This window comes from Sorex fumeus, unplaced genomic scaffold (assembly GCF_029834395.1).
Source record: "Sorex fumeus unplaced genomic scaffold, SorFum_2.1 ptg000063l, whole genome shotgun sequence".
In the NCBI taxonomy this organism is placed as follows: domain Eukaryota; kingdom Metazoa; phylum Chordata; class Mammalia; order Eulipotyphla; family Soricidae; genus Sorex; species Sorex fumeus.
In genome coordinates, this window is record NW_026606120.1 from 54,299,297 (window position 1) to 54,317,836 (window position 18,540).

Genomic DNA, 18,540 nt, shown 5'->3' on the forward strand with positions numbered 1-18,540 from the left:
CATTCTCAGCCCATCTCAGTGTGGACTCCAGATTGCAAGTGCTCCAGGGTACCACGAGACCACCGAACTGGAGAAAGACTCTTCCTCCATAAAGGGGTCTTCCTGAACCCCCTCCCCCAACTGCCCATCCTGTTCTCATTTTCCTACCACCTGGGGTGGCTAGCCCCCACCTTCTAACCTGCATGGCAGCCTACAGGGAGGGGCGGCACATGACTAACCTTTCCTGTGGATCCAGGCCACAGCGATTCTCCATGCAGTCCGGATTGAGCGAATCTGTGGCCTCATGGCGGTGGAGAACGAGGAGCTGACCCTGGCCGTCTGCAACCTGCTCCAGGCCATCATTGACTCTCTCTCTGGGGAGGACAAGCGGGAGCACCGAGGCAAGGAGGAGGCGCTGGTTCTAGGTAAGAGACACACTTCCGTTTGGGGTGTGGCCTCGCCACCCAAAATAACCACACCTGTTGCTATTGGTGGTGGGGGGCTCATTTTTCCTTTCCAGCCATCTAATAAACTTTGCAGTCACATTAGAATTGGTTATGTTGGGAATTAGAATTGGGGGCTGGAGCAATAGCACAGTGCCACGAAGGGAATTTTCCTTGCACGCGGCAGACCCGGGTTCGATTTCCAGCATCCCAGATACTCCCTTGAGCACCGCCAGGAGTAATTCCTGAGTGCAGAGCCAGGAGTAGTCCTTGAGCATCACTGGGTGTGACCCAAAAAGCAAATAATAATAATAATAATCATAAAATCAGTTATGTATAGTTTTGTATTTTTTTAATGGAACATGATATTAAGCTGGTACACAATTTGCTACTATGTATTTTTTTCTCTTAACTACTTGGTTTTATATTTCCTTAATTTCTACATACATGCACATATAGATTCATGCTTCTTCCTGCACATCCACGTCCTAAGCAAAATTTCTTAATTTTGCGGGGGGAGGTTGTATCACACTCAACAGTATTTAGGGGTTATTCTTAGCTCTGTGTTTTGTGTGTGGGGGTCACTTTCAACAGCACAGAGAACATTTTGGTGCTGGGGGTGAAGTCAGGCTGGAAGCATGCAAGACAAACACTGTACCCTCTGAATTATCTCTCTGGGTCCTTCAGCATCATTTTATTTATTTATTTATTTTTGATTTTTTTGGGTCACACCCAGAAATGCACAGGGATTGCTCCTGGCTCATGCACTCAGGAATTATTCTTGGCAGTGCTCGGGGGACCATGTGGGATGCTGGGAATTGAACCCAGGTCAGTCGCATGCAAGGCAAATGCCCTCCCCACTGTACTGTCGCTCCAGCCCTACCTTCAGCATCATCTTAGAAGATTCTTTTCTACCTAGGAGGATCACAGAGGCCAACTCACTCACAGAAAAAGCCTTTAAATATTTCATCACATTCCATTGTATGGCTCTGTATCATAATTCATCAACCTGCTCTGTATTACTGGAGATTTAGATTGCTTCCAATTTGTGTGCCTCTATAAAACACTTGAATAGCCATTCTTTTCATAAACCTATGTTTGCATTTATAATCGGTTTCTTGGAACAATTCCTAGAGGTGGGAGAAATTGGCTCAATAGCTCTCTAAAGGTCAATGGCTGTGAAAGCAATTACAATTTTTTAAATCTTACTTTCAAATTCCTCTCTGAGAAGGTACCTTAATTTGTACTCTTACCAAGTGCGATAGCACAGCGGTAGGGCGTTTGCCTTGCACGCAGCCAACATGGCCGACCCAAGTTCGATTCTTTCGCCCCTCTCGGAGAGCCCGGCAAGCTACCGAGAGTATCTCGCCCGCACGGCAGAGCCTGGCAAGCTCCCCGTGACATATTCGATATGCCAGACACAGTAACAACAAAGTCTCCAATGGAGACGTTACTGGGCCCACTCGAGCAAATTGATGATCAACGGGAGGGTCTTTACTTACTTTTACTTACCAAGTGATGTATAAGAGTCTCAAATCATGGGACCAAAGAGATAATACAGTGGGTAGGGCATCTGCAAGCAACCTACACAGGTTCAATCCCCAGCATCACATATGGTCCCCCGAGCACTGCCAGGAATAACCACAGAGCTTTTCTGGGTGTGCCCCACGACCCCTGCAAACCAAAACAAAAAAAAAGTCTCAAATCATTCATCGCAGATTACAATACCATCTTTTGTTTGCTAGTTTCATTAATTTTTGAAAATTTAGTTCCAATTAAATAATCTGAAAGATCACGTAGAAAGATGTGGATTGCGTTCCAAAGATCTTGTTCTAAAAAACTGGTGGTGAGATGGATCATTTTGTTTCTATTTATTAGTCTTTTGGTTTTTTTATCTTCAGATAGTTTGTTCTTGTTGCTGTTCAATAACTTTTCTGAAGAGATACTGGTGTTTTTCTTACTAATTTGTGAGATTTATTGGTGGATTTATATATATATATATTTATATATATAAGCTACCCCTGACGTATTCGATATGCCAAACACAGTAACAAGTCTCACAGTGGAGATGCTACTGCTGCCCGCTCGAGCAAATCGATGAACAACGGGAGGACAGTGCTACAGTGAAGGTCACACCTGGCAATGCTCAGGGGTTGTTCCTGGTTCTGCACTCAGGAATTACTCGTGGTGGTGCTCAGTGGATCATATGGGATCCTGGGGATCAAACCCCAGTTGGCTGTGTACAAAGCTAACACTCTACCCGCTGTACTATTGCTCCAGTCCTGGGAGTCCTGGATTCTTGATGTGGTTTTGACTTATCCTAAAGTCAACAAGTCCTATTGTTTTTCTAGCTGGAATCATTGGCAGTTCCGAGACAGGCTCCCACACTGGGCTACCTGGAAGTGTTGGCCATGGCATATTGTCTTTCTTCTTGTGGCCTCTCTGATTGTTTTTGTTTTGGGCTACACCCAGAAGTGCTCAGTGACTAACTTGGTCACTGTTTGGGGACTTCTTCTGAGGCACTCAAGGGGCCAGACGGTGCCAGGGATCAAATCTGGCCTCCCACATACAGAGGATGTGCTCATCCCTTCAAGCCGTCTCCCCAGCCCTCCCTGCGTTTTCTCTGGCAGAAATCTAGGGTTCCTTTATTTATTTATTTATTTTGCCTTTTGGGTCACACCCGGTGATGCACAGGAGTTACTCCTGGTTCATGCACTCAGGAATTACTCTTGGCAGTGCTCGGGGGACGATATGGGATGCTAGGTTGGCTGCATGCATGCAAGGCAAACGCCCTACCTACTGTGCTATTGCTCCAGCCCCTAGGGTTCCTTTTAAGCAATGGTGACCATGTATTTATGGATGAGCCTCAATATGTAAGTGCTTTTGTTGCTAGGTATGACCCTCCAACAAAACCCAGAACCTCCCCAAATTCATGAAGGAGCCCTGAATCCCTGCCAGTTATTGGGAGTGAAGAACTTTCTAAGAACCAGAGTTGTTCCAAGATGCACTGGCTGTGGGGGATGGCCATGATCCGAGCAACTGGAGGGAGTTGGGGAGTTGCTGAGGGATCCCACCTCCTTTGGGGTGGCAGAGATGAGCCATACTTTACTCTCTGGAAGTTCTGAGACCCCAGAAGCAGTGGCTCTTATGGTCCTGAGTCCTGGGAGAAGCCCCTTCCAGTCCTGATCTCTCCAACATGTGGCTGTCTTCTTCCTCAGATACTAAGAAGGACCTCAAGCAGATCACCAGCCACCTGCTGGACATGCTGGTCAGTAAGAAGGTGTCAGGCCAGGGCAGGGACCAGGCTCTGAATCTGCTGAACAAGAATGTGCCCAGGAAGGACCTTGCCGTTCACGACAACTCTCGCACCATCTACGTGGTGGATAATGGTGAGTAAGGGGGTCGGGGAGTTCCCTCCGGCCTTTCTGGCAGGCACTGAGCAGACAGCGGAAGAGGCATAGTTCTTGTCCGGGAGAAATCTTCAGTCTCAAGAAGAAAGTCAGGACTGGACATAGTGAGGATTCATTCCCGGACTGGTGAAGGTATAGATCAGGCTCTAAACTCAGAGCCTGAACACAACTGGAACTGACCCCTAGCCCAAACCCCCAAACATCTGAATGCAGATGTTTACTTAACAAAAGATGGAGGGGGGGGGACAGGGTTCTGCATCCAGGGAAAGAGTTAGTCAAGTTTCACGGTGAGCAAACTGCAAACCTGCATCCAAGGTCTCTGGAATGGAAGGTGACAATAGGTGTGCTTTATATAAAGTGCAGAAAGAATGTTCTTTTATTGATAGGGTGTATTATATTAAAGTGCCTAAGGTGAGAGAGAGGAAAGTATCTGCCATAGAGGAAGGCTGGGGATGGAGGGAGGGAAACTGGGAACATTGGTGGTAGAAACTGAAATGTACACTGAAGGGATGGGTGTTGGAACATTGCATAACTGAAACCCAATCATGAACAACTTTGTAACAGTATATCTCAAGAAGACTCAGTAAAACAAACAAATGTTCTAGGGGAAAACCATTCAGTTACCTTTCTCCATGTTCAACTCCTTTGATTCCTCAGGAATCCTACCTGTGGCTTTATAATCTACTGTGATGGACTCTTTCATCTGTTTTATGCGATATAGATCTTGTCCTAAAAGGTTCAAATGAGCCTCAACCAGGGCGAATTTATTCTCTTTTGAGCATGCATTTCCCTTGTTTGATTTACACAGACCTTAACAGAGTACATGTGTAAGTGCTGAGCGTTTGCCAAATTATTTTCACATCCCACACTTCAACTCTGTTCCCCTGGATTTTGCTCCTGTCTGCAAATATGAAATCTGGGTATGACAAACCTTTTCTGTCTGTGCCAGATTATAGACTCAGCCTGGGCTGAGGCCCTTGATCCTGGGAATGTCACCCCGGCTGTCAAAGGGCCAGCCAGGGTGGCTGAACCGGTGGGGGGACAAGGCCTAATAGGGACCTTCTGCTCACCTGCAGGTCTGAGGAAGATCCTGAAGGTGGTGGGGCAGGTTCCAGACCTGCCGTCCTGCCTGCCCCTAACGGACAACACCCGAATGCTGGCCTCCATCCTCATCAACAAGCTCTACGATGACCTGCGCTGTGACCCTGAGCGCGATCACTTCCGCAAGATCTGTGAGGAATACATCACGTGAGAGAAGGGTTTCATGTTTGTTTGGGAGCCACACCCTGTGGTGCTCAGGGCTTCCTCCTGGGTCTGTGCTTGGGGATCACTCTTAGTGGCGCTGGGGGGTGGAGGGAACCTACGGGGTGCTGGGGAGTGGAGCCTAGTTGATAGAGTGAAAGGCAAGTGCCTTCCCCCCGGACCATCTCCTCAGCCCTGAGATTCTGTGTTAGGTATGGACGGCATAGGACGGCTCACCCCAGCCGCACCCATCCACAGCAACAATCACTGATTAGCCCTCACCAGGGGACTGAGGAGCACTCTGGCTGGGTGGTCTTGGCTGGGTGTCACCATGGCCAACCCTCAAACTCTCCAGCCGAGGCTTTGTGGGTCGCACTTGCAGACCTAAGCCATCCTCTCCCCGTTCTTGCTTCCTTCCCCTGCCCAACAGGTGTTGCTCCCAAGAGCTCTCCCCAGTATGCCAATCCCCATCACAGAGTGTGGTTTTGGGGATACACCATTCGTGGTACTTCTATGTGCTTATTCCTCCTCTCTGTAACCAAAGCACCATGGGCTCTGATAAAGGAGCTGAGGTGCAGAGAGGTGAATCGCCCAGGGGAGCACTGCCTATGCGTGATGATCCAGGACCATCCAGATGGGTTGGCCTCCAACCTTTCCCATATTTTCTCCTGGCCCCACACTGGGCCAGTGTCCCTGACTCCCTCGCCCTCTCTGTTAGGGGCACGTTCGACCCACAGAACATGGACAGGAATGTCAGCGCCATCCAGACAGTGTCTGGAATCCTGCAGGGCCCCTTTGACCTGGGTAACCAGCTGCTGGGACTGAAAGGGGTGATGGAGATGATGGTGGCACTGTGCGGCTCAGAGCGGGAGGCGGACCAGCTGGTGGCGGTGGAGGCCCTCATCCATGCCTCCACCAAGCTCAGCCGGGCCACTTTCATCATCACCAATGGCGTGGGGCTGCTCAAAGAGATCTACAAGACCACCAAGAACGAGAAGATCAAGATCCGCACACTGGTGGTGAGTCATTCAGTCCCAGATACCCTGCCAGGCCCCAGGGCCCTGGGAGCAATCGGGAGACCAGGTGCTGGGGTGTTCCCCCAAATGGGGGTGATCGCAGGAGGCTGAGAACAGAGCTTCAGAATAAATATGGAGGCCACTGGCCTTCACTCCAAGTGATGAGCTTCCATTTGGAAAGTCATTTCAGAGAACACTCTGGATAAAAGAAATAAAGGGTTCCATTTCTTTTCTTCGTCAGGTCCTATGTGACACAATTAAACCTGGTCATTTTTTTTTAAATTTTTATTTTATTTTATTTTTATTTTTTTAAATTTATTTATTTATTTATTGAATCACCATGGGAAAGGTTACAAAGCTTTCAGGTTTAGGTCTCAGTTATGCAAATATCAAGCACATTTCCCTTTACCAAAACTTATTTTTTACCATGAAGAACCCCAATAAAACCCCACTTCCCACCCCTCCCAGTCCCTGTGGGGCAGATGAATTCTAGTTAACACTCTATCTGCTTTGATTAGATTCATTGTTTCAATAACAGATTCACCACTATTATTTAGAGTTTACTCCCCCCCCCCAAATCAGACATGCTGACAAAGCATTGTGAAGTGATTTGCTTTCTACAGCTGGGTTCAAGAATTATATGTTGGTTTTGGATTTCTGCTATTTTACTTATTGACCCTGGAAGTATTTCTACTGAAAGTCAGATAGTTAAGAAATTGGTTTCTGTGCTCTGGAGTCGTGGCCATGCTGGAGAGCCGCTAGTGGGGGGCAACTGGTGACCTCGGTAGGGCGTGAAGGGCGGACCGAAACGCCCCCCTTCCCATGAGGTTTTAGTCGCCCCCACACCCCCGGCTCATACCTGCTGTCCACAAGGCTCCCATGCGGCCGCCATCTTTCTTTCCAGAGAGGAGAAGGCGACTGGGGCAACACCCTTTCCCCTCCGGACAGACCTGATGGGCTGGATCAACGCATAGTCCTTTCACTTTTCTGCTCCAAGCTGCCAGGTTCTGCATTAAGTCCTTGTGTTTCTGGGGCCGTGGCCGTGCTGGAGAGCCGCTCGCGGGGGGCAACTGGTGACCTCGGTAGGGCGTGAAGGATGGAAACCTGGTCATTTTTTTTTAAGTTTTTTGGTCAATACCCAGAGATGCTCAGGGGTAATTCCTGGCTCTGCACTCAGGAATCTCTCCTGGTGGTGCTTGGGGGGCCATATGAGATGCCAACTACCCAACACAGTTCTGCTGTGTGCAAGGCAACAGCCCTCCCTGCTGCACTATCACTCCAGCTCCCAACCTGGTCTGTCTTTCACATTTTTTTCCTGCAATTTTTTTTCATTGTTTTTTCTCTTGCTGACGATTCATTGAGGATTTGAGACTTTGATCTGAGATGTGTTTTGTTTATGTCAATTTCAAAAAGCCCTAATTTTAGGGGCTAGAAAGACAGTTTTAGGGGTCAAGGCAATCACCTTGCACTCTGCCTTCGTCAGTTCATTCCCTGGTACGATGTGGTCCCCTGAGCACCACAGGATGTAACCCTGAGCAACACTGAGGTGCCTGGACAATCCCCTCACACACCCTGCAGGGTCCTCACTGCACTGCACCCTGGGACACTTGCATGGATCTGCTGGTCTGGTTGGCTGAGAATTGCACTTGGGAAGCCCCACGCCCAAAGCCTTGGTGGAGTCAGAGGGTGGAGGGAAAGGGCAGGGCCAAACACTTTGTGGACATCAACCCTAACCTGACCTTTCCCGAGAGGTTGAGGCGTCTTGACCCCAGATGAGCTGTGTCGTATGACACTGGCATCTGTCCAAGCAGAGCCCTAGCCTCGGGAAGCTGTTTGTGTGACATCTCATCCCCTTGGTGCCTCTGATCCCACCAGTATCTCCCCTCCACAGGGTCTCTGTAAGCTGGGCTCTGCAGGCGGCACGGACTATGCCCTCAGACAGTTTGCCGAAGGCTCCACAGAGAAGCTGGCCAAACAGTGTCGCAAGTAAGGGGTCCAGCATCCCCACATCATACTCTGCTCTGGTTGGGGGGGGGCAGAGCAACTCCCCCATCCACTGTCCACTCCCCTGGGGTGGCAGGGCTTTCCTGACCCTACCTAGCATGGCTTCAGCCCTCCCCTCTTCCAGGTGGCTGTGCAATGCATCCATTGACACACGGACCCGGCGCTGGGCTGTGGAGGGCCTCGCCTACCTCACGCTGGACGCAGATGTGAAAGACGACTTTGTTCAGGACATCCCCGCCCTACAGGCCATGTTTGAGCTGGCCAAGGTGCATATGTCCTTGACTTCAGACCTCAGAAAAACCCTGGGGGGGCAGGTGGAGGGGTGGGTGGGAGGTGGAGTCTCCTACAGAGCCTGGGAGATTGGATCTGCCTGCACCCCTCCACTTCTGTTCTCATGTATCGGGCACCCAGTTCTCAGCTTATAGGCAGAGGAGGATAATCAGGAGGGTGCTGATTCTCTCTGAAGTCCACAGGAAGTGAGTCTCTAAGGACCTCCAGGGAGAGCCTCCCACTTCCGGGCCCCTCTTCTTCTCAGCCCCTCTTGCTTCCTTTTTCTCTGCTGGCTCCTTCCAGGTCACTGAAGGAAGTGTGGGAGGGACTTCCTCTTTGGCCCAGAGCCCCAGCTGGGCAGTCCCCAGCTTGCCCCACCCCGGAATGAGGGGAGAAGGGGTAAGGTGGAACTTTTGCAGGAGGCATAAAGCAAGGGTCACACTCCTGCTATAAAGAGTGAGTCTCCGTCCTCCCTCTGCAGTCTTGTCCTCCTCCCAGCCGAGCCTCACTGATCACTCTCATCTCATACGACTGAACAACCACACACAGGAGCCATCTTAGAAGCCATTTTGGTGGTTGCTTACTTTTTTTTTCCTTGCTTTTTGGGTCACATGGTTGTTTACTTTTGTTTCCTGTTTTGGTTTTGGGGCTACTCCTGATGGTGCTCAGGGGACCATGTGGTGCCAGGGCTTCCAATCCAGGTCTCCTGTGCAAAGCAGGCTTTACAGGCCCTTGAAGCAGGCCTGGAAGCAGGATCTTGTTCTAAAGCTTCCGGTCTGCTTTCTCATCCTTTTCTTTCTTCCCCATGTGACCCAGACCACGGACAAGACCATCCTGTACTCAGTGGCCACCACTCTGGTGAACTGCACCAACAGCTATGATGTCAAGGAGGTCATCCCCGAGCTGGTGCAGCTGGCCAAGTTCTCCAAGCAACACGTGCCTGAGGAGCACCCCAAGGTGGGGAGGGGTCTGCGTGCCCAGACAGACTTCCAGGGAGGTGGAATGGAAGAGTTTGAGGTTTGAGGGAGGGTTTGGTCAGAGCCAGAATAAGCTAAAGATAGGAAATAGGGCATTTCTGCCACCAGGTGGCGCTGAGGTCTAGTTTCCATCAGAATTTTCTGTGGAGGTGGACAGGCAAAAACGGAGTTACAAGAAAACATTTTGCAATTTGTGTTGCATTTATTCTGGACACCGTACAATTGTCTTTAATGTATGAAACAGTCTCAATATTTGATTTTCTGGAATATCTGCATTCTGGAACATGGGTATTAAGTAGAATAATGAGAGGAGTGACGAAGAATGGGGGCTGGGAGAGAGAAAGAGACAGAGACAGAGACAGAGAAGTATTTTCACAAAATTGAGCACAAAATCGTAATGGCATTCCAATGATGGCTAAGAAAAGAAAAAAGATGTGCAAATAAAGAAGCCTCAGCTTAGCATGAGTACTGACCGAGCATCAGCCCAGACGGCTGATTCCTGGGGGGCCTCCTTGGTGATTCCTGCACACCCCAGGTTACTTTCTATGTGACTTATCTATAAATGCATGAATCCTATTTTAAACTAGTAAGGCAATTTAGATTTGTTTAGTTTATCAAAGTAATTTAACCACACTGCAAGAACAAATACAAAGTGGACGGTAGAGAAAAGAGAAGAATCACAATTGTGTCACTCTCTCTGCCTGCTCCCAGCATTCTGATGTATTATGTCACCTACCAGACCCTCAATTTTTCTGTGCATGTTTCTCCTTTTCATACCTTAGAAGGTGCTGAGCATTTTGGACCCAACTTTGGAAAGGATGTTTCCCACCTTGCTAAGTCATTCTCAAATCTTTTTGCATTCCTTCTTTCAACCAGCCAAAGAGTCTAAAGCAATGTACATTTCTTATCTTCTGCTTCTTGAAGCCCCGACTTCCCAGGGTTGTATCCCGGGATCAGAAGGACGGTTCTTCTGGAGGCTCTGAGGCGGGGGCGAGGGAGCTTGTTTCTATAAAGGGCCATTGGATATGAATAAAATCCTTCATGGGCCATCCCATAGAGGCAGGCAGGTTGCAGGCAGCTGATATGAAGCCTACCTGTGTGTCCTGTGATGGCCCAGGGTCTGACAGCCCCACATGAGTTCCCAGACCTTCCGTTTCTCTGCAAGGCAGTTTGCTGCTTACTAACGTTTTTCAGCCCCCCACCCCCACCCCACCCCGCTTCCTTGGCTCCTCATCTTGAACCACTCTGATCTCTTGCTTGGTTCTAGATTCTTCTATTACTCTGATCTTTCTGTCCTCTTCCTTTTAAAATTTTTTGTTTGTTTGTTTTTGGCCCACACGCGGTGATGCTCAAGGGTTACTCCTGGCTCTGCACTCAGGAATTACTCCTGGTGGTGCTCGGGGTGGGGTGGGGGAACCATAGGGGATGCTGGGGATTGAACCCCAGTCATCTGTGTACAAGGCAAGTGCTCTACCCACTGAACTATCGTTTCTTACTGTACTCTCATTCTGGTTCCTGCGTTTCCCTTCTTTTTAAGGCTCTTGCTAATATTTTGAGTCTGTCTGGATAAACCAGAATCCAATTTCTTGAAAATCCTCGACTTATTCATAGGTGCCAGGTTCCTTTTGCCAGGTTAGGGATTAGGAGGTGACTGTTTTAGGGGATTGTTCTTCACCCTCCCACGAGAACTCAGAACCACATAGCTCTGGTACTGGCAAGCACCCTGGCCTGTACCCATGATCCCCTTGTTATCCCCAGGACAAGAAGGACTTCATAGACATGCGCGTGAAGCGTCTCCTGAAGGCCGGTGTCATCTCAGCGCTGGCCTGCATGGTGAAGGCGGACAGCGCCATCCTCACAGACCAGACCAAAGAGTTGCTGGCCAGGTGCGGCTGCGGCTGAGGGACGGAGGCAGGAGACTGGGCAGAACTGGGAGAAATTGGGCAGTAAACGCAGAATGAATGCGCCGTGTGTGTGTGTGTGTGTGTGTGTGTGTGTGTGTGTGTGTGTGTTTAGAGGACCCCAAAGGGGATCAACACTGAAAAGTGTTCCCGGGGAGGGGAAAGCTGCCTTCACCCTGGGGTCCTGGCTCCCCATCCTGTGGCATAGCGTCAGCTGCCTGACGGGGTAGCACACGGTTCTGATGCAGAGACATAGAGGTGTTGCGGGGAGCATGACGGTGGTCCCCAGCCAGCCAGACTGGAAGTTAGGGGGTGAGCCCCGGAGGATGTGGTGGTTCAGCAGGGAAGAGGAGCCTCCAGGGCAGGGGAGGGAAGGGCTCTGGGCCTGGGCACAGCATCTGCAAAGACACAGAGAATGAGGGAGGCTCACGGCATTTGGGGTCTTCTGGATGTGTCTGGTGTCTGGGGAGCAGATGCTTGAGGTGTGGGTGGGGGGTGTCAGCGCAAGGCAGAGGGCCAGGCGGGAGGTCTGGGTGGTGCCCCGTGGAGCACTTTCCCAGGGGTTTTCTGGGCCAGGGTGGCCCACTGCTGCCTGGGAAGTGTGTGCTGGTGCACTGAGTATCCTTATTCTGGTCCTGCAGGGTGTTCTTTTTTTAAAAAATTTTTTATTGAGTCACTGTGAGATACAGTTACAAAGCTTTCAGTTTGAGTTTCATTCATACAATGATTGAACACCCATCCCTCCACAAGTGCACATTCCCCACCACCAATGTACCCTGTACTATTTATTCCCCCTTCTCAACCCTCCCCCTGTCTCTATGGCAGACAATTTCCCCCATTCTCTCTACTTTTGGGCATATGGTTTGCAATATAGATATTGAAAGGCCATCACGTATGGTCCTTTATCTACTTTCAGCACAAATCTCCCATCCAGAACGATCCCTCCAACCATCATTGACTTAGTGATCTCTTCTCTATTCCAGCTGCCTTCTCCCGAGCTCATGAGGTGGGCTTCCAACTATGGAGCAATCTTCCTGGTCCTTGTGTCTACTGTCCTTGGGTGTCAGTCTCATATTATGTTATTTTATAATCCACAAATGAATACCGTTATTTTATGTCTGTCCCTCTCTTTCTGACTCATTTCTCTTAGGATGATATCCTCCATAACCATCCACTTATAAGCAAATTTCATGGCTTCATCTTTCCTAATATCTGCATAGTATTCCACTGCGTAGATGTATCAAAGTTTCTTTTTCTCCCCCCACCCCCAAAGTTTCTTTAACCAGTCAATTGTCTGTTCTCAGGCACTCAGGTTGTTTCCAGATTCTGGCTACTATGAACAGTGCTGCAATGAACAAACAGGTGCAGTTGTCATTTCTACTGTGCTTTTTCCTGCAGGGTATTCTTGGCCCTGTGTGACAACCCCAAAGACCGCGGCACCATTGTGGCTCAAGGTGGTGGCAAGGTAATTGAGGGGCAAGATTCTTGCCTCCCCAAGAGGTGCTCTGGAGGGAGGGGCACACTCATGGTGTGTGTATCTGTATGAGTGTGAGGATGTGTGTGAATATCTTTGCATGTGTATCTATAGGTGTTTTATGTGTGTGCATGAATATATCTGTGAGCATATGTTTGGTTTATTTTTTATTTTATTTTTTGCTTTTTTGGGTCACACCCGGCGATGCTTAGGGGTTACTCCTGGCTCATGCACTCAGGAATTGCTCCTGGAGGTGCTCAGGGGACCATATGGGGTGCTGGGAATCGAACCTGTGTCAGTCATGTTGGCTGCATGCAAGGCAAACGCCCTACCCACTGTGCTATCACTCCAGCCCCTGTTTGGGTGTTTATGGGTATGTGTATGTATATGGGTGTTTGTTGAGGGGTCTATACCTGTCCGTACTCAGGGATGACTACTGGTTCTGAACTCAGGACCACTCCCAACCGTGTTTGGGGGGCCGTATAGGGTGACAGGGACTGAATATGGTTGGGCTGTGTGCAAGGCAAGTGCCCTACCCACTGTACTATTTTTCCAGTCCCATGTGTGTAGGAGGTGTGTGTATAAATGTGTGCTTGAGCCTAAGTGTGCATAGCTTGGCTGTATATAAATGTATGTATGTGAGTGTGTATGTACTTGTGCATAAGTACTGCCTGGCCCCCAAATATTACACCACCGCCCCGCCTGACCTCCTGGAATTTGTGCTGTTTGGACTCTTAGCCCCAATCTCTTCGGGATTCTCCAACATGCGATGGCAATGAACATGACACTCTAATGAACGTGACATGCTATTTTTTTCCTTTCTATTGCTATAGGAAGAAAAACACCCCCTCGTCCCCTATAGAAACCTTGGGTTTTGTTGCAGATTTGCAGTTTAGTCCTTGCTCTTCCCCTTCTTAGTTGTGTCACCTGGGCAAATCTCTTTGTTTCCCCCAGTTACCATTCCTTCCTCTGTAAAGTGGGACCCAATGGCAGTTCACTTTGCAGAATGTCACGGGATGAGAGAAAATATGCTTCGGATACTAACCCATCCCAAGTGTCGGTGCATGGCTGCTATTGAAATAGTTCTGTCCTCTTAAACATCAGAGCATCGGTCTGTTTCTGTTGCTCAGGTGGAATGAATGTACTGGGGGAGGGGGTTTCTGGGGGCGTCCATGTGCTTTGGGGACTGATGGCAGTGAGCTTGGGATAAATGTGTGTGTCCCCCAGAACCCTAACGGAACGAAGACAGTGGAGTGAGTGGGTGCACAGAGGGCCACCTGATATCTGTGAGGGAAGTAACTGTCCTCTCTTGCAGGCTCTCATCCCCCTGGCCCTGGAGGGCACTGACGTGGGCAAGGTGAAGGCAGCCCATGCCCTCGCCAAGATCGCTGCTGTGTCCAACCCTGACATCGCCTTTCCGGGGGAGCGGGTGGGTATCTGGGGAGGCTCATCGACCAACTGCGGGTGTCTGCTCTGCTCCCAAGGACCTTGCCCCCCCTTCCTGGGCCCGCCTGGCAATGCTGAAAGCACCTGAATTCCCGGCTTACGCTGGCCTCTGACAGACAGGGCCAGACTCTGAGAAACCAAGCAGCTTGTCCTTAAAGGGGGGTGACTCTCTCACTCAGGGTCCCTGTTAAGATGGGATACACCACTGGGGGCAGAAGCAGGGCACCTCACGGGGTCGGGCCTGGGGACCCTGGTCTATGCCTGACCCAGTCTTTTGCTCCTTGCCCCAGGTATATGAGGTGGTGCGGCCCCTCGTGAGTCTGCTGGACACACAGCGGGACGGGCTCCAGAATTATGAGGCGCTCCTGAGCCTCACCAACCTGTCAGGGCGCAGCGAGAAGCTCAGGTGAGGGGTGGGGAGCCGTGGGCGGGCAGTGTCTGCATGACAGCCACATGCATTGTGTGGCAAGATGGCGCCCCTCGAGGGCAGGAGTGGAATGACAGGGATTTGTGAGTGCTTGGGAAAGCCAGAGGGAAAGCAAAGCACCGCAGGCAGAGGCGGCCAGTCCTGCAAAGGGACAGCTAGGGCAGGGCGCTGACTCTCTTCACCAGGCAACAGGTTTCAGGAGGCCTAAAAGTTCAGTTCCAACTGGTTTCAACATAAACATTTTGTTTAAAACTTTGTTTTTTTTCTTTTTTGGGTCACACCTGGCAATGCTCAGGGGTTACTCCTAGCTCTGCACTCAGGAACTACTCCTGGCGCTGCTCAGGGGACCATATGAGATGCTGGGAATTGAACCTGGGTCGGCTGCTTGCAAGGCAAATGCCCTACCCTCTGTGCCATCACTACAGCCTGTGGATTAAAACTTTTAGAATTTTCTTTGGGCCACACCTGATGGTGCTCAGGGGTTGCTCCTGGCAGTACTTAGGGGACCACGTGGTGCCAGGGATGGAACCTGGGCCTTCAGGATGCAAAGCATGTGCTCATCCCTTTGAACCAGGCCCTCTGCCCCATAAAGGGACTTCACGGACTCATGGAAATACAAAATATGGGAAATCATCTCCCTAACATAGACTTCAAAGTCGATAGTCCCGTGGACAAAACAGTTTAGGTGTTTCACATAATAGGGCAGAAAACTTGTGCCCAGGAAAGAATAGAATAAAACAGCAGAGGGTCTTTTCAACGTAGAGGAAAACATAGGCAAGGACAGAATAGGAAATTGTTGTTACTTTATACTTTAAAGGTGTTGCCGATTGGCTGTGGGAAATCCCCCAGCCTTTGCTTTTCACATCCCTGTTAAATTTTGGTGTTTACTAAGTGTCCTTAATGCTTTTGTCAACTGAAACAATGGCTCACATGTTGGAAACAGGGTGTGGGGGGGCACACTGTGCTGAATAAATGGCCTATGAACTCACTCCTCGCTTCTCAGGTGACCCTAAAGTTTGGACAGTTCTTGTGTGTTTGTTTCATTCTCTGGCACCAGCCCTGTCCTTTAGTGCTGTACCAGTTTGACAGCAATTGTGACTCAGAACCTTGGTATATTGACTTAGGGGTGGTTTGGTGCAGGCTTTACAAGATCATCCCAGGCCATGGTGCTCTCTGCCTCTCCTGTATTTGTTGACTTAATGGACCAGCTTAGGCTGTAAGAAGCAGTTTGGCAGCAATCGTGACTCAAAGCCTAGATACAGACTCAGGTGTGACTTGGTTCAGGGGTTACAAAGTTGTTCCAGGGTGTGGTTTTCTCTGCCTCTCCTGTCTGTGTTATCTTAATTCCTGGTTGGGGTTTTCCCTTCTTCCCAATCACAAGAGAACATCAGACTTCATATGTCTTCACGTCATAGCCACCAGGCAGGAGAAATACAAAGACCATAGAGGTCATGCAAAGTGGTGGACACATGCTTGGCATATGCAAGGTCCTGAGTTCTGTCTGTGTCACCAGGGAGCTCCCAAGTACTTCTGTGCACTCAGGTGGTTTAGGAGCACAGGTACTGCCTGAGCACTGACCCACTGGCCTGCAGTCCCAATTAAGAAAGAAGCAGAGACAGAGATTGTCTCCTCTCGCAATACGACATAAGCATCTCCTGCTGCCTGACACATTCTTCCCAGAGTCTGTTTCTCTGACACAGATGCTCTCTGTGCCATTCAGTTTATGCCCCTTAGTGCCCCCCATTAGATCTGGGATGGATCAATTCCACTGCTACCAGGCTGGCTGGGTATGATGGAGAGACACTGCTAAGATAGGGATTGGCTTGCCCCAGTTCCCAAAGACTCATTTCAGAGCACTCAGTGGTTTCTCTTCTTCCATGCTCCCACCCCAGACAGAAGATCTTTAAGGAGAAGGCCATGCCAGACATCGAGAACTACATGTTTGAGAACCACGACCAACTGCGGCAGGCGGCCACGGAGTGCATGTGCAACATGGTGGTGAATAAGGAGGTGAGGGGCTGGGGGGCCCAGCGCCATCCCAGCTTGGGTGCGGTTGTGGGCTGTCTCAATAGGTGGAGGTCCTACTTTGCCAGAGAACCCATCTTTCCTGGGTTACAGTTCCCCTCCCTGTAAGGATGCTTGGAGAAATGAGGGGACAAAGGAGCCCTTGGGAATAAAGGGAAACACACACATTATCATCCCCAAGCTTTGCACCAATGCTTGCACTCAGGTCTAAATCATTTCACATGAAACCAGAGTTTTGTAGAATCAGAGAAGTCACACAGGGTCCTGAGAGAGCTCAAAGGGCTGGAGCACATGCTTTACAGGGGGGAGGCTGGGTCAGGCCCCGGCACCATACAGTCCCCCAAGCTTCATGCTAGAAGTAGCACAGCCAGGGATAGCTCCCAAAAGAAAAAGAAACCAGAAAGTCTAGTAGATTATTTGTGTTCATTGAAATTCCATATAAATAAATGTTTAAAAGGCGAGCATAATTACAAACACTTTTACAAACACTGGGTTTTTTTTTTTTGCTTTTTGGGTCACACCCGGCAATGCACAGGGGTCACTCCTGGCTCTGCACTCAGGAGTTACTCCTGGCGGTGCTCAGAGGACCATATGGGATGCTGGGAATCGAACCTGGGTCGGCCATGTGCAAGGCAAACGCCCTACCCGCTGTGCTATTTTTCCAGCCCCTAGACTGTTTTAAGTACGAGTTAACAAAGACAGTTCCAGAGAAATTGCCATGCCCTCTAACTGCTCTCTTCACAGAGTAATGCAGGACCTGGAAAAATAAAACACGGCAGTACAGGTCAGTGGCCCCATGTTCCCAAAGGGATAAATTGTAGCTGTGTGAGGAGGAGGAGTATCTTCTTCTTCCCCACCAGAGAAACACTGAGTCCACGGCTGTGGCCTCACTGGAGCTCTTGAACCCAGAAACAGGACCGAGTGCAAGATTCATTTAACCCCAGGGGTTGGGAGATGGCTCAAAGGGCTGAAACTCATGCTTTGCATGGGGGAGCCCTGGGTTCCACACCTGATCGCACATGCTCCCCTGGACATCACCAGCAGCAAACACCCAAGCACAGAGTCAGGAACAGACCCTGAGCACTACCTGGTGTGGCGCATTCTCCAAAGAAGAAGAACAAACTTGATGTTTTAGTCCTTTCACTGTCAGAGGAAGTGGTTAGCACCTCCGGAAGGGAGGTGCCCAGAAGCTGCGATTCTTCAGGTATTTTTCACTCTGTGCTTGCCTCGCTCCTGTGAGGTGGGTTGCTGAGTGCAGGCAGAGCTAGCAGAGCCCCATTTCTCCCAAACTCTTTGGTTTGAAGATCTGTAGTTCCTTGTGCAGCTAATCAGGAAAGAGTTGGGGAAGGTAGCATGAGAGAATGGCTCAAGGGAAAGCTCTGAGGGGTTCTGGGTCAGAGATTTTTGTTGTTGTTGTTTGGGGGCCACAACTTACAGTGCCCAGGTATTACTGTTGGCTCTGAACTCAGGGATTCTACTCCTGGCAGGTTCTGGGGACCGTATGTGGTGCCGGGGATCAAATCTGGGTCAGCCTCATACAAGGCAAGCTCACTGCCTGCTGTACTATCTCTCTGGTCTCAAGAGTCAGAGATTTTTGACTTGGGATGTGTCTTTCTCTGTCCAGAGGACAGATGGGACATTTCCCCCCATTTTCTACAAAAATTAAGAGGAGGTGGAAAAGAGAAGACTCATTTACTATACAAAAAACTTTTTAAAAAATACTCAGTCTTTTTTTCCCCCCTTTTTCCCCGCTTTCACTTTATTTAATCACCAAGGTTTCCAAAGCTGTTCATGATGATTTGTGACATGATGATATTCCAACGCCAACCCTTTCTATCACCAGTCACTTTCCCTCCACCGTTGTCTTCATTTTCCCAACCATCCCTCAAACCTGTCCTGGTAGCAGGTCCACAGTAATTTATTTTA

General features: G+C 49.6%; 1 protein-coding gene across 1 annotated transcript in view; it reads left to right on the forward strand.

Moving 5' to 3' along the window:
• The window catches only part of UNC45B (unc-45 myosin chaperone B), a 30,325-nt gene that overhangs the window by 4,217 nt on the left and 7,568 nt on the right, over positions 1-18,540 (forward strand). Inside the window, exons 7-18 of the mRNA XM_056127822.1 lie at positions 236-404; positions 3,641-3,811; positions 4,909-5,080; positions 5,793-6,093; positions 7,982-8,076; positions 8,219-8,360; positions 9,181-9,321; positions 11,100-11,227; positions 12,641-12,707; positions 14,032-14,145; positions 14,453-14,568; positions 16,482-16,599. Coding sequence (XP_055983797.1) covers positions 236-404; positions 3,641-3,811; positions 4,909-5,080; positions 5,793-6,093; positions 7,982-8,076; positions 8,219-8,360; positions 9,181-9,321; positions 11,100-11,227; positions 12,641-12,707; positions 14,032-14,145; positions 14,453-14,568; positions 16,482-16,599 — 1,734 coding nt within the window. The remainder of the gene's footprint in view (positions 1-235; positions 405-3,640; positions 3,812-4,908; positions 5,081-5,792; positions 6,094-7,981; positions 8,077-8,218; positions 8,361-9,180; positions 9,322-11,099; positions 11,228-12,640; positions 12,708-14,031; positions 14,146-14,452; positions 14,569-16,481; positions 16,600-18,540) is intronic.